The following is a 23,433-nucleotide window of genomic DNA, read 5'->3' on the forward strand; positions in this document are numbered from 1 at the left end:
ATGGTAGCTTTTATCAAAGAAGGACAGAGCTCTCCTATCTCCTGAAAGTGAGCCCTATGCAAGCTTGTTATGTTGACTTGTTATGCAAGTTATGTTGACTCAGATGTCTGGTGTATTATATAAACTCTGTGAATTGTGACTTATTCAGAAAGCCATAGTTATATTCCTCCCCACCAACAATCAATGGCCAGATGAGCATAGATTAACTCCAAGATTAAGATCAGACCATCAATCAAGAAGCAAACAATACCCCATTCAAGAAACTGCCAACCAAGCTAACAATAAATTGGGGCAGTAGAACTTCTAAGGCCACTCCCATTAATACTAACAGAGAAAGCCACTAGAGCAGGCATGTCAAACTCGCGACATCACACGACGTATCACGACTTTTTCCTCATTGCCGGCAATGGGGTGGGCGCGGTTTCATCGTGATGCATCCGGCCCACGAATCCGGCCCATGGGCTTGACATGCCTGCATTAGAGTGTAAGTTGAGAACAAACCTCACTCTCTTCTAGCACTGATGATGTTACCTAGTTTGGTAATGAAATGTCTGCAAGAAAACAACCAAGCTCAGAGAACACGAAGGATGCCCTCACAGCACTGATGGGATTCAGCAGGTTCGCACCGATTTGGCAGAACTAGTAGCTAAATTTTGTTGAGTTCAGAGAACTGTCTGAAAGCACACCACTTCTGGAAGTCCGTTCTGGGCCTCGGAGGCCTGGAGGAGGCCTCCCAGGCCTAGAATGGCTCACCGGAATGTGGGAATGCCACTTCCGGAAATCCATTCTAGGCCTCAGAGGCTCAGGCCTGTATTCATGTAGAGAACCAATTGTTCAGGGATTTGAATCCCACCACTGCCTCACTGTTAAACCAAACAAAGTAACATGCCAACCTAATCATAGTTCTCTAAGTAGGGCCATATTGCTGTCTTTTTTTGAAATCCTAAATTCCAACTGCCTGTGTTCTTCGATCTTTTTCTTTTTTTTTTTTGGCTCAGTGTGATTCTAACCAGGATACAGCTAGCACTTCTTCTGATGGTCATCTCAATTGGATTGGCTTCTGGTGCTTCTCTTAAAGCAGAGGTCTTCAAACGTGGCCCTTTTATGACTTGTGGGTTCAACTCTCAGAATTCCTCAGCCAGGCATGCTGGCTGAGGAATTCTGGGAGTTGAAGCCCACGTCATAAAAGGGCCAAGTATGAAGACCCCGTCCTTAAGCAAACTCTGACTATATATGTCTCATCAGTAACACCCTACCAAATCATTTGTCAACAAATATCAAGGGAAGGTTAAGGGAAGATGGCCTGAGAACTCCATCACACATGCCAGGCTTGTAACACAACATGCCTTATTTGCTCCATTAGTCAGCCACTAGGTATGACCTACAGAGCTGTCATTTTAGTGAGAGCAAAAGCGAGAGATTTCTGAAGCTTAAGATCAGATTTCCATGGGCGCTGCAGATTAAAGCTAGATTCGGTTAGCACAGTCCCTCTGTTTACAGAATATGCTCAATTACAAATAAGCTAAACCCATTTGAGTTAAATGTGTTATACCAGGAGTCTTCAAACTTGGACCTTTTATGACTTGTGGACTTCAACTCCCAGAATTCCTCAGCCAGCATGCTTGGCTGAGGAATTCTGGGAGTTGAAGTCCACAAGTCATAAAAGGGCCAAGTTTGAAGACACCTGTGTTATACTAAGTCAGTGCTGGTGTTTCATATATAATCGGTAGCACATGGTGGCCGCAAAACGCATATCAAATCTGGGCTTAAATGAGAAACTAAGCAACAGTTTAGGATTACATGAATGGATCTCCTTTCACTTCTCCATTTAAACATTCTTATAGAAAGGAAATAAAATATTGGGTTGCACTTTTAACTAACCAGAACCCAAAGTTTGATCAGCCTATAGCTTCAACTCTAGTTTAGCAAGTTCATGCTAGTTCATGCAAAGACCTGAATGGCCACTAGTGGCAGCAGAGAGTTGACATTTTCTGATGCAATTTGCTACCATCAAGTAACTGTCGGGATTTCTGCAACCCTATCATGCAACCCTTAGCTACTTAATTAGAGATTGCTTTCAGTATAACACCAAGTCAATGTAGCATAATAATAATAATAATAATAATAATAATAATAATAATAATAATAATAATAATAATAATAATAATAATAATCCCCCAGTGAGGCACTACCTTGACGTGGTTGTGGGGCTTGTGTACTCTGAGGAAGATGAGAGCTATGCCAGAGGTTCAACCATACTGGACAGGTCTCATCAGAGGAGTCAGACAAAGAGTGTCTCTCCCATAAAAAAATATGGTGAGACGTAAATTTCAGAATGCCATACCGGCTCGGACGTCGCCCGGGTTAACAAGGTCCGCAATAGATATTGGAGTTCCTGGATATCTGGTGAAAAATGGGTTACAGGACTCAGGACTGTTGGCTGAGCAACCAGGGCCAGCAGCTGCAGAACTACTGGAAGAAAAGGTGTTTACCCGTCGCAGATACACAGTGATGGAAAACAAAGAAATAATGATCTGTTACTACAGATCAAGTCCAACAAGACGAGGATATCTAAAACGAATGCACGAATTCTGGAAAGAACAACATCCAGAATCAGAAATAACAGAACAGAGACTAGCAGATCAACGCCGATTTATAACACGAAATAAAGTATTCACAGAAACAGAATTGGACGAACTGCAAAGGTTTACCCAGGGCAAAGAAATCAAAGCCTTACAAGAAGTAATTCAGAATGTAGAGGCAAACCAGGGGGAGTTGGCAGTGAAAGAATCCAGTAGAGATATACAACTGTTCTCATTTGGAAACCAGGCACCTCTTCCTCAGGAAGAACAAAACCCTCTAACTAAAGAAATAAAAGAATTGAAACAAAGAATAACTGAGCATCTAGAACAGCACAAAAACAACAGAATAAGGCTGCCTGCATTGAAGCTTGTTCCAAAGAAACAGCTAGCACAAGCATTAAAAGATGCAAATACTGCAATAGCAAGTATAAGCACCAATTCACTGCAAGAAACAAACCAACTTAATGTACAGCACAGCTGCAGTTATAACAGAATACCTGGGATGTAAAATCAACAAAAAAGAAAAACAAACAAACAGTGCACCACAAAATGGAAGGTTAGACTAGAAAATAAGATCAGCAAGTTAAGATCACATGCAAGCAAGCTAGAACAGATGAAAGAAAAGAAGCTGAAGAACAAGAAGACCAAAGAATACCTAATCAAGAAATACCACTTAGAAACAAGGAAGATCAAGGAAGCACTGGAAATAATAAAGCAACAAATAACAGCTATAGCCAGGAAAATCAGTAGATATGAAGCTCGAATTGCAAACTATAGGCAGAACCTCCAATTTCAATCCAATCAGAAACGTTTCTACCAATCCATCAATGGAGAAACTGCAAGGAATCAGTCAGTACCTGACAAGGAAGAAACAGTGCAGTTCTGGAAGCAGATATGGGATAACCCAAAGAAATACAACAAGGATGCGGCTTGGTTAAAAGAGGTGGATGCAAATAAAACAGAAGTTGAAATGAAAGAACTAGTAATAACAACAAAAATGGTAGAAAAAAGAGCAAAGAAAATCAAAAATTGGTCAGCACCAGGTGAAGATGAACTGCATGGGTTTTGGTTGAAACATCTAACTGTTATACACCCACTCATTGCCAAACAATTCAACAATATACTACAAGGAGGAGAAATTGAAAAGTGGCTAACAACTGGGAAAACCTACCTAATAATGAAAAATCCAGCAAAAGGGGCAACACCAGGTAACTACAGGCCAATTACCTGCTTACCAACAACTTTCAAATTACTAACTGGTGTGGTAGCTGATGCAGTACAACAGCATCTAGTTGAAAACAATCTCTTTCCACCTGAGCAGAAAGGAAACCGCCCCAATAGCAGAGGAACAAAAGATCAACTCCTAATAGACAAAATGATCTTGGAAAACTGCAAGAGAAGGAAGACCAACCTGAATGTGGCATGGATTGACTACAAAAAGGCATTTGACTCTCTGCCACATGATTGGATAATCAAGTGCCTAGAAATAACAGGAGTAAGTAGAAACATCAGAAAATTTGTGCAAAGATCGATGGCACAATGGAAGACACAGTTGCAGATCAATGGTGAAAAGCTGGGAGAGGTTAATATCAAGAGAGGAATAATATTATTTCAAGGAGATTCATTATCACCATTACTATTTGTTATTGCACTGTTTCCTCTGTCAACAATACTGAATAACTCAGGACATGGTTATCAAACATCAAAAACATCTGCTAGACTATCCCACCTCCTTTACATGGATGATCTGAAGCTGTATGGAAAAACATCATCTGAAATAGAATCGCTGCTCAACACTGTCCGTATATATAGCCAAGATATTGTAATGGAGTTTGGCTTGGACAAATGTGCCACACTTACTATCAAACAAGGAAAAATAGTGAAAACTGAAGGAATCAAGATGCCCCACGAAAATAACATTAAGAGTCTGGATGAGGAAGATACTACAAATACTTGGGTATCCTTCAAGCTGACAACATCAAGCACACTGAAGTCAAGAAAAAGATTAGAGGTGAATACATCAAGAGAGTGAAGAAGATCTTAAAATCCAAACTCAATGGAGGAAATACCATAAAGGCAATCAACACCTGGGCAATCCCAGTCATTAGGTACACAGCTGGAATAGTGGACTGGACTCAAGCAGAACTAAAAGCAATGGATAGGCAGACCAGAAAAATAATGACAATGAATCATGCCCTTCATCCACGCAGTGACATTGATAGACTTTATCTACCAAGGCAAATAGGTGGGCGTGGAATGCTACAAGTACATCAGATGGTTGAAGAAGAAAAAATGACTTTGGAAGAATATCTGAAGAACAATGATGAAGATGCACTGAAATTAGTATATCAGGAAGGCTTACTAACTACTGGAGAGACCAAACTGGCCTACAAGAAAGACCAAATGAAGAACAGAATAGAGGCATGGGAAGACAAAGCACTACATGGCCAATACATGAAAAAAATAGCTGGGAAAGCAGATAATAATAAAACCTGGCAATGGCTAAGAGCAGGAAAATTGAAGAAAGAGACCGAGGGACTAATTCTGGCTGCACAAGACCAAGCCTTAAGGACAAATGCATACAAAGTCAAAATTGAGAAGACAGCAACAGACAGTAAGTGCCGCCTATGCAAAGAAGCTGAAGAAACAGTGGACCACTTGGTAAGCTGTTGCAAGAAGATTGCACAGACTGATTACAAGCAGCGGCATGACAAAGTAGCAACAATGGTGCATTGGAAGATCTGCAAAAAATATCATTTGCCTGTAAGCAAAAACTGGTGGGATAATAAAATAGAGAAAGTCATAGAAAATGATAAAATTAAACTGCTCTGGGACTTCAGAATTCAAACAGACAAGCACCTGCAACATAACACCCCAGACTTAACAATTGTCGATAAGAAAGACAAAAAAGTCTGGATAGTGGACGTGGCAGTGCCTGGAGATAGCAGAATAGAAGAGAAAGAACTGGAGAAGATAACAAAATACAAAGACCTACAAATAGAAATAGAAAGACTGTGGCAAAAGCAAGCAAGGGTAGTACCAATAGTCATAGGCTCCTTGGGTGCAATCCCAAAACAACTGGAGCACCACTTGAACACCATTGGCATTGACAAATTCGCTATTAGTCAATTGCAAAAGGCGGCCTTACTAGGAACTGCTTCCATCCTGCGACGATATCTGTAATACCATCAAACATCCACATCTGCCTATCCCAGGTCCTGGGTAAGGACTCGATAGGTAGACAAAATGCCAAATCCAGGCTGAACATCTGGCTGACTGTGCGATGAATGATAATAATAATAATAATAATATCTTCCCTGACTATCCCAGGTCCTGGGTAAGGACTCGATAGGTAGACAAAATGCCAAATCCAGTCTGAACATCTGGCTGACTGTGCGATGATCGATAATAAATAATAATAATAATAATAATAATAATAATAATAATAATAATAATAATCTTCCCCTGTCTATGCCAAAAGTGAATGGGGGGAGGGGGGAAGAATTCTAATTCAAAACCAGCTGACATAATTCTAACAAGCTGTTTTTAGGGGTTTTTTTGGGAGGTTGTCTTTGAACAGACAATTTATTGTGCTGGAAAAAAAGTGCTGAAAACTATTTTTCAAGAGGAATAGAATAGAATAGAATAGAATAGAATAGAATAGAATAGAATAGAATAGAATAGAATAGAATAGATACTGGAATATAGAATAGAATAGAATAGAATAGAATAGAATAGAATAGAATAGAATAGAATAGAGTAGAGTAGAGTAGAGTAGAGTAGGGTAGGGTAGGGTAGGGTAGGGTAGGGTAGGGTAGGGTAGGGTAGGGTAGGGTAGGGTAGGGTAGGGTAGGGTAGGGTAGGGTAGGGTAGAGGATAGAGGATAGAGGATAGAGGATAGAAATAGAAATAGAAATAGAAATAGAATAGTAATTCTTTGTTGACCAAGTATGATTGGACACATATAAGGAATTTGTCTCTGGTGCCTCAGTGTTCATAAAAGCAACAAGTAGTATGCTTATTATCTCATTCCCACTTGGGAGTAAATCCCATTGAAATTAACAGGGTTTACTTTTTGAGCAAGCCCACAGATTAGCCCAAGCAACTTTTGTTGACATCACTCACCTGCTACAGGTTATAAAATTAGTTTCTATGTTCATCAGTTGATATGTTTGCAAGACCTAAAGGGAAATTAGAACATAGGATGATAGGGATGGAAGAGACCTTGAAGAGCTCTCTCATCCAATCCCCTGTCCATATCAGAAGACCTTATTCCATCCTGGATGAATGGTTGTCTAACTTTCTTGAAAACCTCCAGTGATGGAGCACCACAACTCTGTTCCATTAACTAGTGGATTCTCACTGACAGGAAATTTCTCTTTAGTACTAGGTTGGGTGTCTCTTTAATGACTTCCACCCATTACTTCTTGTCCTGCCCTCACGTGCTTTGGAGAATAAGTCAACCTTCTCTTCTCTGTGACAGCCTCTCAAGTACCAGAAGACAGCTACCGTATCACCACTAAATCTTAACTTCATTAGATTAGACATACCAAGTTCCTTTAACCGTTCATTATAAGATTTAGCTTCCAGACCCCTAACCATCTTTGTTGCTCTTCTCTGCACTCTTTCTAGAGCAGGGGTCTTCAAACTTGGCCCTTTTATGACTTGTGGACTTCAATTCCCAGAATTCCTCAGCCAGTGTGCCTGGCTGAGGAATTCTGGGAGTTGAAGTCCACAAGTCATAAAAGGGCCAAGTTTGAAGACCCCTGTTCTAGAGCCTCGGCATCTTTTTTTGTATAGTAGATCCAACTACTTTTATTATCTCGGCCTACCCTGATCCTCTTTGCTCCAAGATAGCTAAAAAGGAATGTTTAAGAAGCTAAGTCCTCAAGGAAAGAGCAAATTGAAACATTTCCTCCATACTGTTCTTCTTGACACGTACAAGATGGACTCTGATGGATCACTTTTTCTTAGCACATCTGACAATTGTGTGAATTCCAACTGGCAGGCAAGATTACCATCTCTATGACATGCTTGCTAGACTTAAATTTATGTGGATCTGAACACCACTCAGTAGTAAACTTTCTTCTATTAATTATAATTTGGCAACTTGTCCCAAAGGTTCTTTTTCAAAAGCCCATTGGGCTTTCTTCATTTTTCCTTGAAGACGTTTCGCTTCTCATCCAAGAAGCTTCTTCAGTTCTTCAGAAGAAGAAGCTTCTTGGATAGGAAGTGAAACGTCTTCAAGGAAGAACCAAGAAAGTCCAGTTATTTTTGAAGAAGCACCTTTGGGACAACCATGACCTGGATGACTGAGAATCTCCACAGACATTCCTTTGAAAATGTTTTGCTTCTCATCCAAGTAGCTTCTCAGTTCTGAAGAAGAACTGAAGAAGCTTCTTGGATGAGAAATGAAACGCCTTCAAGGAAAAACCAAGCAAGTCCAGTTGCCTTTTGAAGAAGCACCTTTGGGACAACCATGACCTGCATGACTGAGAGTCTCCACAGACAATCTGGCAACATGTCTAGGAACCTGGAGCAGAAATTTGCAGTCTTTACTTTGGCAACAAACTCAAGGAAAGACACCATTAAATCTATTTTACAGGTAGAACTTTCCTGCTAAACAACCCATATGCATTTTGTTTTTGTATGTATGTATGTATGTATGTATGTATGTATGTATGTAGGTCTTTGGTTATTCGGATTTTCTCCTGCATCAAATTGGAAGTGTCTTGGCGACATTTCGACGAAGTCTCATTTGTCATCTTCAGGCTGTTGTTTTCGGCTTCGTGCTTCTAGAAGCACAAAGCCAAAAACACCAGCCTGAAGATGACGAATGAGACTTCATAGAAATGTCGCCAAGATACTTCCAATTTGACGCAGTAGAAAACCCAAATAACCAAAGACTTACATACAAACACCTGCGAAAACCTCAGAAAACAAATATATATATATATATATATATATATATATATATATATATATATATATATATATATATATATATATTATGTCTAGAAACACACTTGCACACTATTTTAAGTGCTTTAACAGTTGAGTTGTTTGTGGTGTCATGGTGTGTACTGCAAGTTACCTTCACAATATAATCGCCAAATGTACTCATAACACTTCAGATAAGTCTAATAAAATGCTCAGGGTATTTTTTTCAAATGGAAAAAGAAAAACAAAGGAATTTTTTTTCTCTCTGTGCAGAAAAATTCGAGACAACCTGTTTTTCTAACGCACCCACCTCACAGTGTGTTTTCCCTTCTGGTCTGTGAGGCATTTGTGCGTGAACATCCTGATTGTGATTTTTGTCAACTAGAATTTATAGTTCTGCAGAATGTACACACCCATCCAGCTGTGGCCTAACTGACAAAGCCACAGTTGGGTACAGGATGACATCTTGGTATTTAATTCACATGCTGCCTATCTCACTGTCAAACGGATTAAAATCCTACCTTTACACCTCGACTTATTACTATCATGGAACTCAACAATTTAAACTCTTTAATGGTTCAATGTTGCCCATACATTTAATGATAAAAAAATAAACCTGGTTAATAGGACCATAATACATCTCATTTGTTTTCCATTTACTATCTTTGAATGAACTACCATTGGGCAGCAATTTTTGGAAACCCACAAGGAAGGTACAAATGGTTTTGGGGAATGGGGAGGAGATGCCTACCTCCTTAACTTGCACACCTATAGTAGCAACGTTCTCTTGTTTTCTACAGATTTGGAATTACTCTCTGGAATTTTACGCAAGAAAATTGGAGGTAGACCTCGACTTACGGCAACAAGTAAGCCCAAAACCTCTGCTGCCAAACAAGACATTTGTTAGATGAGTTTTGCCCCATTTTTTGAATCAGTTGCCTAGCGTCCTAATTTGGATCACAGGACCATGGGGAGGCTGCAGCCATCGTTAAGCTGTCATAAGTCACTTTTGTCAGTAGTGTTGTAACTACAAATGGTGATAAGTCGAGGGAGCTACCAGAAGCCCCCACATCAGGATGAAAGGTGTGTGTGCGTGTGTATGTGTACGTTTGAGATAGAAAACAAAAACAAAAAATAACATTGCACAAACAAGGCCTGTCCTCTCTCCTTGTGTGACGTGGCTTTGCACACACCTGCAGAGATTGTGTCGTGGTGCTGCAAAGCCACATTAGCCATTGGAGGATGATCTGATGATCATCTTCCAGTCCTGCAGGTGCCTGCATAAACTACTTTTAACCTGTTGGATAATTATTGCAGCTACCAAACGTGCCCCCCTCAAACGTTGTGTACTATGATGTAGTGTGCCACCTGAATCCATCCAACAGCTGAGCCTGGTGTTTACCCAGGTTGTGAGCCATTCTCATCTGCCACCTGCAGGCATTGAGTACACAACACCCTCTACAAACCACAGATTAACCAAGTGACATACAGAGGCCTGAGAATGCAACTCCTTCTTATAAAAACAAAATTTTGGAGCCATGGGGGGGAGAAAAACTGAGACATTATAAATAGGCTAATATAACTGTATCAAGAACGGCTGCAGGACTTGGGTTTGGGTAGTCTAAATAAAAGAAGAAATAGGGGTGACATGATAGCAGTGTTCCAGTATCTGAGGAGCTGCCACAAAGAAGAGGGGGGGTCAAACTATTCTCAAAAACACTAGAGGGCAGGACAAGAAACCATGGATAGGAACTAATCAAAGAGAGAAGCAACCTGGAATGAAGGAGAAACTTCCTAACAGTGAGGACAATTAACCAGTGGAACAGCTGGCCTCCAGACATCTTGGGTGTTTTATCACTGGAGGTTTTTAAGAAGAGACTAGACAGTCACTTGTCTGAAATGGTACAGGTTCTGCTGCTTGAGCAGGAGGTTGAACTAGAAGATCTCCAACGTCCTAGTCTAGTCTAGTCTAGTCTACTCTACTCTACTCTACTCTACTCTACTCTAGTCTACTCTACTCTACTCTACTCTACGCTATGCTACTCTACTCCTGCTCTGCTCTGCTCTACTGTACTCTACTCTACTGTACTCTACTCTATTCAGGACACCTGTAAACTTCCTATCTTGAGGGTGGAAATTTGTTCTCTGAGCTTGTTTGGTTGGTTTCCAAATGTTTGGTTACCAGGCTAGGGAACAACTTCAGCAGAAATTTCCTGTTACCCAGCCTGGTAACAAAACATTCAGAAACCAACCCACAGGCTCGGAGAACGAGCCTTCACCCTTATCCTATACCCGAGCCACAGCCACTATCGCCAACAACCTATCCTATTAAGGATGAAGAAGCACACCCATTCCTAAGGAGAGCAACATAACCTCAAAATCACAGGAAATCATTGTTCTGTTGTGTTCATCTTTGGTGAAAGCTCATTTGAGTCATGTTCGGGTGTACACATCACACCCTTTCAAGAGGTTTCGGAGAACCTCAAAACAGGTTGTGATCCAAGCCTCAAGGATGATCAGGGGGACGCAGACCATTCTGCCACAGTCCGGTGCACAAGTTAGGATTGGAGGAAAGAAAGCAGGACAAGAAGCAATGGATGGAAACTGACCAAGGAGAGAAGCAACCTAGAACTAAGGAGAAACTTCCTGACAGTGAGGACAATTAACCAGTGGGACAACCTGCCTCCAGAAGCTGTGAATGCTCCAAGTTTTTAAGAAGAGACTGGACATTCATTTGTCTGCAATGGTATAGGGTTTCCTGCCTGAGCAGGGGGTTGGACTAGAAGACCTCCAAGATCCCTTCCAACTTTATGATGATGATGATGATGATGGTGGTGGTGGTGGTGTTAATCAATCAATTGACTTAGGATCACAATTTAACCCAAAATTTCCATTGCTAAACTAGACAATGTGTCAAGTGAGTTTTGTCCCACTTTATATGAACTTTTTTTTTTTTTGGCCACAGCTGTTAAGAAAATTGCTGCAGTTATTAAATGAATCGTGTGGTCATTAAACAAATCCAGGCTTCTCCCCCAATTGACTTTGATTGTTGAAAGCTGGGAAGGTTACAAAAGTGATCACGGGACAACACACACAGAGAGACAGACACCAGGACAGAGCTATCGTCATAAGAACAGGCCAAGTTGCCAGATGCCCAAATTTTAATCAATCTCCATGGAGATTCTCAGTCATCCAGGCCATGGCTGTCCCAAAGGTGCTTTTTCAAGAGATAAAGCTTTTTTTTTTTAACCTGTCTTGAAAGCTAAAGCCGAAGAAGCTTCTTGGGTGAGAAGCGAAACGTCTTCAAAGAAAAACAAGGACGTTGTTGCCTCTTGAAGAAGAAAAAAAAAAGCACCTTTGGGACAAGTGACCCTGGGGATGTCTGCAAAGTTTGTAAGTGTGAAAAACCATCATTCACTCACTTTTCCCCCTCCCCCCGTGCAATTGTAACTTCTAACCATCACTACGAATGGTTGTTAAGTCATGGACTACGTGTAAATGAGTGGGGTGATGAGAGGGTTCTTCAAACACATACCAAGGAGGATGCAAACTGGATGACCAGGATGCAGGGGAATCATGAATTCCAGGAAAGCAAGACCAACTCACACCCATGAAACATTGGCAACAGGGAGAAGATTCCTATCAAAATGTCTCTGAAGGTTCTCAGTCATCCAGGTTGTCCCAAACATGCTTTTTTTTCAACTGGGTGTCATGGTTCCAAAAGAAGAAGCTTTTCAAAGAACTTTGAGGCCTTGTTTACCTTAAAGCAGGGCTTTTCAACCAGTGGTACGGGTACCACCTGTGGTACATTGGTGCCTAGCAGGTGGTACACGACCATTCGAAAAAAGTAGCGGGGGAGGGGAATGAGCTGAACCGGTGGCAGCATCGCACAAGCCTAAGCGAGAGATGGCTGGAGCTGCAGGGCTGTCAGGGCTCAGTGGAAGCACCAGGATCAGTGCCACTTTCCAGCTGATCGGCACTTCTTCGGGGCTGTCAGGGCTCAGTGGAAGCACCAGGATCAGCGCCAGGCTCCAGCTAGATCTCGGCGCTGATCCTGATGTTTCTGCTGAGCCCAGAAGAAGCACCAATCAGCTGGAATGTTGCAGCATCTCCAGGGTCTTGTAATTTACATTCAGATGCTTGGCAACTGATTCATATTTATGATGGTCACAGTGTCCCAGGGTCTTGTGAAGTGTCCAAAACCTCCTGATGGGGGGAATAAAAACCAAACACCCCCCACCCCACCTCCGCTGCCAATCCCCAACAGAAACGCTCACAACAATGAAAACCTCAAACAGGAGGAAGAGCGCCACTGGGTGGGCAGGCAGGTGTCTTGCTCAGCTGTGGCTTGGGGGGCACTTTTTTCAATGCCATTGTAACTTCGGACAGTCATTAAGCGAACTGTTGTAAGTCGAGGACTACCTGTACTTTATCACTTTTTTTCTTTTTTTTAATTTTTTGGTCATCAAGTTTTTGACACCTTGCTAGGCGACTGGTGGTACTCGGATATTGCCATATCCTAAAAGTGGTACAGTGGGTGAAAAGGTTGAAAAGCCCTGCCTTAAAGAATACTTTTATTGCTACATAGCTTCGGCACGTACGTAGTGAAGCCAAAATCTGAATTCTCCTCCCCTCCATCACCCGTAACAAAGCATAACTCACTCCTTCATTTAACAGTCATCAATCACGTTCTCCAATTAGTTTGAAGTGTGAACTTTCCCTCCCGTATCTCCTCTGGTTACAACTAACCTTGAATAATACTGTACTGAAACATTGTTATGGCTAACTATTCCCCCAAGTACATTCTCCCCCCCCCTCCCTTCCCACACTATCTAACTTTAACTCTAGAAGTAATACACAGGTTAAACAGAGAATGTCTGTTTCTTCATCTATTGTCAAGCAAGAACATCCGATGTTAGCAACCTTGACACTGGGCTTGTTTTATTTTTTTTCCACTTTAAAGACATTTCGCTTCTCATCCAAGAAGCTTCTTCAGTTCTAGGATTAGAAGCTTCCTGGATGCGAAGCAAAGTATCTTTAAGGAAAAAAACGAAACAAAGGAAGTTCAGTTGCCTGTTGGTTTTCCTAGCAACGAGATCAGTTCAACGGTGAAGCCCATTTCCCAAAGAAGTATCAGCTTCCCTTTTTGCATAATATCTTCAAACAGAAATGGTTTCAATCTGCATACTCGCTAATCTAAAGGGGGTTGAACTTGATGGACTGAACGAGTGGTCTACAGTTCTGCGTGTAATTGGACTGAAGCCTTGTAAAGGTTCATTTATCCAGCGTATCATTTTACTCAAGTTCTTTAATATGACAGCAAGGTAGGAGCACAAATGACTGCCTTACTCAGTAGTGATTCTATCTTAGCCCATCTGCAACAACAAGACGCTGCCCCTATACTTGGCCTTTGAGTAATGACTAAAAAAAGACAAAAAAAAAAAAAAAACCAAGAGTGCATTTGATTTCATTTACACCCGTGATTATCATCTTAAGAACTTAATAGAAACTCTAGAGCAGTGGTTCTCAACCTTTTTAATGCCACGACCCCCAACCAGTCGTAAGTCGAGGACTACTCAACCGGTCGTAAGTTGAGGACTACTCAACTGGTGCAGCACCATTTGCAGAATGGGACTTTTGGCGGGCTCAGCAGGGCAGAGACAGCCTGGACAATTCCTATTGGCTTTTGAAAGCCAATAGAATTAAACTCTATTCAAGAGAGTCTGTTCTATTGGCTTTCAAAAGCCAATAGAATCAAAGGGAGTAGCACAGCTAAGGAAAAGGGGGAAAAAATGGCGGACTGCGTTGTTTGGCAACCCCCGTGAAATGGTCGTTCGACCCCAAATGGGGTCCCGACCCACAGGTTGAGAACCACTGCTCTAGAATGGCTTTTTTTTTCAAGGAAGAAATTTCTCTTCTGATTTATATACAATATCTTTAAGAAGAGACTGGACAGCCATTTGTCTGAAATGGTATAGGGTTTCCTGCCTGAGCAGTGGATTGGACCAGATGACCTTCCTTCCAACTTTATTATTATTATTAACAACCTGCCTCCAGAAACAGTGAATGCTCCAACACTGGAAGTTTTTAAGAAGAGACTAGACAGCCATTTGTCTGAAATGGTACAGGGTTTCCTGCCTGAGCAGGGGGTTGGACTAGATGACTAGGTCCCTTCCATCATCATCGTCATCATCATTATTACTATTATTCCGTTCAAGAGTCACACTCTGGGCACAGAGTTAAGTTAGTCCTTAACTTACGACCAGAGTTAAGTCAAGTGAAACCTTTGTGAAGTGACTTCTGCCCCATTTTTATGACCTTTCTTGTGACAGTCCTTAAGCGAACCGTGGCAGTGGTTACGTTAGTCACGCAGTCGTTAAGCGGATCTGTCTTCCCCACTCACTTTGCTCATCAGGTCACGAAAAAGGGAATCACGTGACCCCCCCCAGCACACCGCGCCCGTCATAAGTCGGAGTCAGTTGCCAAACGTCCAGATGTTGAATCACATAACCAGAAGGCTTTTGTGGAAAACAGTTATGTCACTTTTTTTTAGTGCCATTATTAACTCTAAATGTTCACTAAATGAAGGATTGTAAGTTGAGGTCTAGCTGGACTAGAAGTTAAGAACTGTGGCACGAAAAGCTGGACAAGAGATTAATTTTTCAGCCGAATATTCCCCTACCAAAACCTAGAGGAACAGAGAAAAAGTTATAATTTCCTCCATCCCTTCTCCTTAAAAATACTAAGATAAAACGGTCGTTGTCTCTGGAAGTGAAGGCCATCTACCAAAGTGGCTGGAACTGCAAGTTTAGGAATAGATCCTCCAAAGATTTGTTCACACACACACACACACACAATAACCCACAAACAAAATAAAACTAGGATTCAAGCCTTCTAATCTCTTTAGTGAATTCTCTTCCTTTTTAATCACCTTCGTCACAATATTGTTACAAATTGTGTATGTCTCATAAATGAAATTAGATAAATTACATTCGTTTCTCAGCCCTGGCGATCATCTTAAGGACTTAACAAAAAAACTACAGAGTGCCTTTTTCAAGAAAGAAATTTCTCTTTTGATTTGTATAAATTTTCAGGACAAAAACAACAACAAAAAAAGCAGAATACAGTGTGTGTGTATATATATATATATATAAATATATATATATGCTGTTTTTTATTAAAAAAAAACCTTACCAACTGGGACTTTACACTACAATAAAAATCTTTTAATGATTCAATATTTATCCATACATTGGATTACAGTGCTTTAGCAAAACAAAATTCAATCTCTATCAGTAATTATTACACCGGATCAAAGAGGTTTTATTTTGTTGTTGTTTTTTTCCCCTGGGAAGTTTGCAGAGTGCAGGTTTGACATTCCGACTTCTTCATTTTACCTCTTTAACAAAGACATGATTTAAACAAATGACACCGGGGAGGGGGGGGAAGTACCCATTTTAAATGCATGAGCTATAAATCAAATTACCTTCAGCTCGGTCCTAGCTTAATGTTCTTCCTCCAACTGTCACTTTTTCTTAAAATCAATTTAGATGTGGAGCATTGCTCAGTTCTTTTAATTGATGGCAACATCCAGTCATGATAAACATAACACAAAATAGTTTCGGTAATGAAACTCAATAGAGGGTTGAAATATGTGTGTGTGTGTGTGTGTGTGTGTGTGTGTGTGTGTGTATGTTTGTGTGTGTACACACACACACACATATATATACCAAAACAAATATATTATTTATTTATTTACAGGGATCTTGCATAGCAGTAGACAGCGATTAGAAAGCATAATTCTTTTGGCTTCTGTGATGGAAATGTCTGGTCTTCAGCTTTCCCTATAAATCTCCTGTCTGTCTAAAAAAAGATGGCCAAGATATTTTTTTTTTCCTCTGAGCCAAAAAAGAAAGATCTCTCCTGAATTTCTGTACAAAAGCCAGTAATGTCTACTTAAAAGGCAGCAGTGGGATCGAGTTCTCCACTATACCTAAGGCTGTGATATTAATGCTCCTCCAGGGCTGGTGGCAAACCTACCAGGGGTTCCATGTAAAAAAGGAAGCAGTTAAAATGTCCTTTATTGGACAAGGATATGGTAGCGAAACACCTGAAGGAGTAAAAAATCAAAGTAGGTGGGATCAACAGCCCAAACGTGTTGCAAGATTGGGAGAAATTAAAAAAAAAAAATAAATAAAGAAAGCACTTCCACTGAAGGAAGACATCCTAAGGCAGTGGTTCTCAACCTGTGGGTCGGGACCCCATTTGGGGTCGAACGACCATTTCACGGGGGTCGCCAAACAACGCAGTCCGCCATTTTTCCCCCCTTTTCCTTAGCTGTGCTACTCCCTTTTATTCTATTGGCTTTTGAAAGCCAATAGAATAGAGTCTCTTGAAAAGAGTCTAATTCTATTGGCTTTCAAAAGCCAATAGGAATTGTCCAGGCTGTCTCTGCCCTGCTGAGCCTGCCAAAAGTCCCATTCTGCAAAGGGTGCTGCACCAGTTGAGTAGTCCTCGACTTACGACCGGTTGGGGGCTGCGGCATTAAAAAGATTGAGAACCACTGTCCTAAGGAAAGTTTGCCTTCAAAAGAACATAGTCTTCTAGTGCTACAGCTTTCTGCTTCCCACAGGTATGAACAATTTGGCTTTTTGACTGTCTGGTTCTCCAAGCTCAAGACTCATGAGATCAAGGCCATGGCCTTCAAACCTTGAGGGATCCCCCTGGAGAAGGACACCCTCCTGCTGCCTGTTGAGTTACACAAGAGCAAGGCAGAAGGCAGTTCCTTAATATGGAACTGAAGGCTTCAGAAGAGATGTTTCCAAACTCAACCCACGCATGTTTACTCCAAAACTAATAACAATAATAATAACTCTCTTTGCTATTGCCAATGGGGTTAGCTCCTTAGTACGCATAAAAACCAGAAGGAAAAAAATAAAAGGAAAGCAGTAATCATAGAAAACAGAGCCTCTTTTAGTGTGCCAGGAGTTCTGCTGATGGCAAGACCCCAGTCTTCATCAACTCCTCTTCAAATGCATTAGGAACAAGATAGCCCCTTTTCTCTCGTTAAGTTTGGAAACAGGAAATCAGTCTGTGTCATTTTTGATACACTCCATTCTCTCCCCTGTGATTTAGTAGAGAATATTAGAAGCGTGCCGGACAAAACCGTGTGTCTTCCACAGCTATTATCTTAGAGGTCGCCCTACACAGTATTTTGATAGGAACACCATCCTAGCTTGCCTGCTACATACAAAGAAAAGACAATCGCACGCATAGATCAAGAGCGTTACGTGACGTGCACTACACCCTACGTTACAGGGCTTGGATCCAGTTTGTAAATGGGTAGGATCCAAAATGGGGGAATCCCTTCTGATCCCAGTCTGGATTGGGAGCACTTTTTATCCTGAACAGAATAAAGTAGCAAATTCAAACTCATTCCATTTAAAATCCTGCTCCATTTATTTTATTTTATTTTTTTCTGGCATCTTGGGAAGCTGCCTTCTAAAAACCCGTTTCTTTCCAACAGCCCTAAAAAATCCGAAGCACAGCTCTGAAATACTTAAGGCCTCGTGTGTGTGTGTGTGTGTGTGTGTGTGTGTGTGTGTGTGTAATATCCCCCCCCTTTCTTTTTTAGTTCAAGGGAATTTTATACTTTGCTCTTTCTCTCTGTTAGGGGAAAAAAAAGGATGTATTTCTTTGCCTGCAACATTTTCACCTTGCTTTACGAGTAATCTGTATAGCTTGGTCTATTTCGACTCACTTCCATTTCTAGTCAAAGGTTAGGTGTGTGCCCCCCCCCCCCCTCTCTCTGATTTTCAAATGCTTGGCTGGGCTAAATCATGTACAGCCTTCAAGCATTGGATTGCAAGTAAAGCACGGAATTTTTCAGCATGACTGCAGAATAAGCAAACAAACCATTTAAGTGGTAGTTTAGACTTTTTTTTTTATTTTTTTGCCTCACTGGATTCTGTTCCCCTTGAAGACTAGAGAACCTGATCACTGGCAGTTGCAGGATTGGAGAGGCTCCAGTGAAAAAGCACTGCATCTGAGATAACAACAGCTGATATTAAAATTGCTTCTGAGGGGTTCCGGCTGCGCTTAAGCTATTTTACTCATGCATGTCACCCACCACTTAGGCTGAGGTTTGCAAGCAAGTGAGAACAGCCCATGCATGTATAAGTTGAACAGCTAAGTCTTGATAGTCTTTTGCTAATATGTGCTTATGCTTTAAGCCTTTTCTGCAGAAATCCAGGGTTTTAATTTTGGGATGGAGCCTACTTCTACCACGCCAAGGAAATCAAATACAGCTTTTTTGGGGGGGGGCGAGGGGTTGCATTGCCTATAATAAAAACAAAGATCTGTTGTCCCAGGAGATATATCAATTTTATGTACTAAAGAGAGGGTGGGGAAAAAACTACTTACTGTATGATTTATGCATATGATTGAACTGGGTGGAAATACCAAAATATACCGGTTTTTGCAAACAAAACTTCAGCACACGGACAACAAAAGGAGCTACTTATGCAGCACTTCCAAATGTTATAAACCATGTTTTGTGCCATAGCTAGTGTGTACCACCTCCACTTTGGAACAAGCGATGGTCTTTCTGCTTTCCTCAAGGCACAAAACAGAGAAACCTGTAAGAACAAGCCACCCAGGCTGATCAATGTTCAAACCACAAAGGCAAAAGACTGGATCGACTAGATCTGACGGACTAGATCTGAGAGACCTGTCCCAGTTTCCGAGTGTTGCAACGCTAAGCTGCCTGCTGCTCTGTTTTCTAGCAAACATTTTTGACCTTGCTACGAAAAGACTACCAAGAGGTATCATGGCCTAGATCTTAGCTAGGACCTCGGAACCTAGTCTTATCTGTCGACACCTGGAAGGGCTGCTTCTGGTCAGGTGTCACTGCAGATACAATAAAGGCACAGTGAGGAGAAGCTCCAGGTTATCACTCAAAGTCTCCTACCTGTATTATGGACATCCGGCTTGGGGGAACCTCACTGACGTTAGTCCCTTGCCCTGTGAAGCTGGTGTGGCATCCCACGTGGCCTTGGGGCACGCTCAAGCTGTTGGAAGCAGGTTTCAGGAACATCACCTCGGACCTGGGCGAGCTAAGGGGCAGGCGAGTCTGGTAGTCAAAATACATGGGCGAGGTGGCCAAGGATGGGCTGCTGACCACATTCATGACGTTGAGGGGTCCCCGGCTGTCCTCCCCTTCGCTGGGCACCAGCATGATGTCATTCTTGCTAATCTTCTTCTTCTTGCCCTTTCCCCCTCCGCTGCCCCCACCCCCGCCCCCGCCCCCGCCCCCTCCACCCAACTGGGGGTGGCTGTACTCAGCAATACGGCAGTTGTAGGTGCGGATGTCCTTGTTCTCACGTTTACACTTCACAGCGATGGTGATCATGGCAGCCAGGAGGATGATGGAAACTGTGCTGAGGGTGACAATCAAGGGCAGCGAGAGGTCCCAGTGAGGCCGACGGTGCTGCTCCCCATTGACCTGGGGCTCCCCGGCTTCAGGCAGAGGTCCAGCCAAAGCCCGGACAATCAGCTTGGCTACTGCTGAAAGACTGGGCTTCCCGTGGTCACTAACTTTCACCACCAGCTCGGCCACAGGACTCAGCTCTTCCCAGTAAGGGTGAAGGGTGCGGATCTCCCCACTTATAGGGTCCATCTCAAAGAGATGGTCCTCGTTGCCTTCCACAATCTCATAGGTCAGGCGTCCACTTTCCCCAAAATCATTATCCATGGCTCGGACAGTGCCCACAGGGTAGCCCACGCCAGCATTACGGGGAACCTGGAGTTCGGCAGTGTCATTGATCAGGGCTGGCAAGACAATCAGGGGGGCATTGTCGTTGACATCCAGAACAGTGACACGGACAGTGGCATTGCTCTCCCTGTGGGGAGAGCCTGAGTCTTTGGCCAACACGTGGAACTCAAAATGTTTGGTCTGCTCGTAATTGAAGCTGCGCAAAGCGTAAATGGCCCCATTGGTTGGGTTGACTGAGACATAGGTGTAAATAGAGACATCCCCCACGTGTCCTGGCAGAATGGAGTAGGAGACGGTGCCGTTTTGGCCCAGATCGGGATCTTTGGCCAAGACAGATCCCAGATACTCTCCTGGGATGTTGTTCTCAGGCACTTGCAGCACATAAAGGCTCTTACTAAAGCGGGGCGGATTGTCGTTCTCGTCTAGGATCCTGACTGAGAAAGACTTGGTGGAGTTGAGAGGCGGGCTGCCCCCATCCCGAGCCAAGATGGTGACATTGTATTCATCCTGCACCTCCCGGTCCAAAGGCCTGTCCGTCACCACCGTATACAGGTTGTCATAGTTCTCCTCTAGAGTAAAGGGCACTGCCCCATCTCCTCCGCTGCCATCGCTGCCTTGCACCCGGCACTGCAACTGCCCATTCTTCCCAGAGTCCCGGTCGGTGACCCTCACCAGGGCAATGACGGTGCCCGGCGGGGCGGCCTCGCTCAGCGCCCCCTGGCGCACGGAGACGAAGCCAATGGTGGGGGCATTGTCATTGCGGTCCAACAGGTGCACGGTCACCTTGCAATGGGCCGGAATGGGATTGGGACCCAAGTCCCGGGCCTGGACATCGATCTCCACCAAATTGCCCTCCTCGTAGTCCAGGTTGCCCTTGACCCGGATCAAGCCCGTCTGGGGGTCGATGCTGAAGAGCTCCCGCACCCGGTCCGGGGTGTAGCCACTGAAGGAATAGAGCACCTGGCCGTTGGTGCCCTCATCCGCATCCGTGGCGTTGAGGTCCAGGAGGACGGTGCCCAAGGGGACATTCTCAGACAGCTCCACCACGTAGGAGGCCGCCTCAAACACCGGGCTGTTGTCGTTGGAGTCAATCAAGCGCACGTTGAGCTGGACAGTGCCGGAGCGGGGCGGGTCGCCGCCGTCCAGGGCCGTCAGCACCAAGGTGTGGTGGCTCTGCTCCTCGCGGTCCAGCGGCTTCTGCACCACCAGCTCTGGGAACTTGGTGCCGTCGCCTCGGGCTTTCACGTCCAGGGCGAAGAGGCCGTAGTCGTCCCGGGTGAGCAGGTAAGTGCGCAGGCCGTTGTCGGCCGCGTCCGGGTCGTGCGCGCTGGCTAGCGGGAAGCGGGTGCCCGGCGCCGCGTTCTCGGAGATGTCCAGATCGACTTGGTCGGACGGGAAAGCCGGCGCGTTGTCGTTCAGATCCTGGATCTCCACTTTGATCATGCAGATCTCCTGGTCGTTGGCGAAGACCTCGAGCGAGAGCTGGCACTTGGCGCTGCGGCGGCAGAGCGCCTCGCGGTCCAGCCGCTGCTTGGTGTACAGCAAGCCGCTCTCGCCGTCCACGTCGAGCAGGTGGGGCGCCGAGTTCTCCAGCACGCGGAAAGTGGCCTTGGAGCCGCGGGGACGCTCCAGCGAAGGCGACGAGGAGCCGCCGCTCGACCCGGACTGCAGCCGGGCATCGCGGCCGATGTTACCGATCACCGTGCCGGCGCCTTGCTCCTCCGGCACCGAGTAGTTCAGGTTCCTTAAAGCCGAGGCTGGAGCCCAGCCCAGGAGAGGGAAACACCACCACCAGGCGGGGAGGGACATCCCAGCGGACGGCGAGGACCGGGCAAGCTTCTCCGCCAACGCCGCCGCCGCGTTGGCGTCTCTGCTTTCCAGGCGATCGTCCTCCTCCTTCTCCTCCTCCACTCGCTCTCCCCCTTCAAGTTCCCGAACCTGTTGCTCGGCACGATCGACTCGGCGCAGGCACCGCTGTGGACCAAGCCACGGCAAAGGGCGGTGGAGGCTGCAATCAGCCAGCAGGCAAAGGGGGGGGGGTCTTTCTTGTTTTTTGTTTCCTGGTTCTCCTCCTCCTCCGTGCTGCAGTTTCCCCTTGCTCCGTCCAACTTCAGCCAGGCGGAGGAGGGATGAGGAGCAAAAAAATCAACTCCCCCTCCCCCTTCCCCTTCCTGGAGGCGACCGAAAGGAGAGGAAGATTAACCCGTTTTCCCAAGGCAGGAAGCGGTTTCTTTAAAAAAAAAAAAAATGAAAAAAAAAAATGAAAAAAAATCAAACCCTTTCCACGATGCCAAAGATCCTCACGAGAAGCGTAAAAGAACAACAACAAGAAGAAAGAGGCTGGGAAGCAGAAAACGGAGTTTGTTTTTTTCTCTCTCTCTCCTTGGGAATGGGGGGGGGTCCTTGAAAAAAAAACACACACACACAGAAAAAAAAAAAAAAAAAAAAAACAACAACCAGGGGTTCCTTGATCCGAAGCGGCTCGGAAACGGGAGCCGGGAAAAGACCTCAGAAAGGAGGCGGATGGCAAGCGCAGAACCGCTGGGCCAAATCTTGCTTCGGTGGGAGAAGGAGATGGGAGACGTTTTTTCGCGGCTCCGCAGCGTCTCGGGTGCGAGCCGGTGGTGTTTTCGCCGCCCCGCTGGCTGCCTTTGGGAGATCTAATCGCGCCCGTTTGGCTGCTGCGGTCAGCCGCAGCCTCGCTCCTGCTCCACTACGGAGCTCGCCCCCTGTTCCTCTCGCCGGGTCCCCCCCCCGTGGCTCCGCCGGACGCGTTTCGCCTCCTCCGCCGCCGCCGCCACCGGTTCCCAGGCTCCGCGGAGGCAACCAGGAAGGGCCGGTCCCCCCCCCCAAGGCAAAACAATTAAAAATAAAAATAGGTAAATATATATATATAGGGTCCAAGTCCCTCCAGATTTGTAGTTCCGAAAAGCTCGCTCTCTGTCTCTTTCTTCTGTCTCTTCTTCTTCTTTTTTTTTCCCCGGTTGGAAAGAGAGAGAGAGAAAGAAAAAAAAGAAAAAAACAAGAGAATGAAATTCTAAGAGGTAGAGTTGGGCGGGTTGGCTGGAGAAGCAAGGAAGCGCCCTCCGGAGCCGAGGCTCCTCCGGCTTTGCAGCGGATCGCTGGGCGGAAGGGCGG

General features: G+C 44.2%; 1 protein-coding gene across 1 annotated transcript in view; it reads right to left on the minus strand.

The window, feature by feature from the left end:
• The window catches only part of PCDH17 (protocadherin 17), a gene marked incomplete at its 3' end in the record, with an annotated part of 71,480 nt that overhangs the window by 47,393 nt on the left and 654 nt on the right, over positions 1 to 23,433 (minus strand). Inside the window, exon 1 of the mRNA XM_039349202.1 lies at positions 19,492 to 23,433. This exon is cut by the window's right edge and continues 654 nt beyond it. Within this exon, the coding sequence (XP_039205136.1) occupies positions 19,492 to 22,104 (2,613 nt within the window). The remainder of the gene's footprint in view (positions 1 to 19,491) is intronic.

This window comes from Crotalus tigris, unplaced genomic scaffold (assembly GCF_016545835.1).
Source record: "Crotalus tigris isolate CLP2741 ecotype Arizona unplaced genomic scaffold, ASM1654583v1 scf7180000018236.262956, whole genome shotgun sequence".
NCBI lineage: Eukaryota > Metazoa > Chordata > Lepidosauria > Squamata > Viperidae > Crotalus > Crotalus tigris.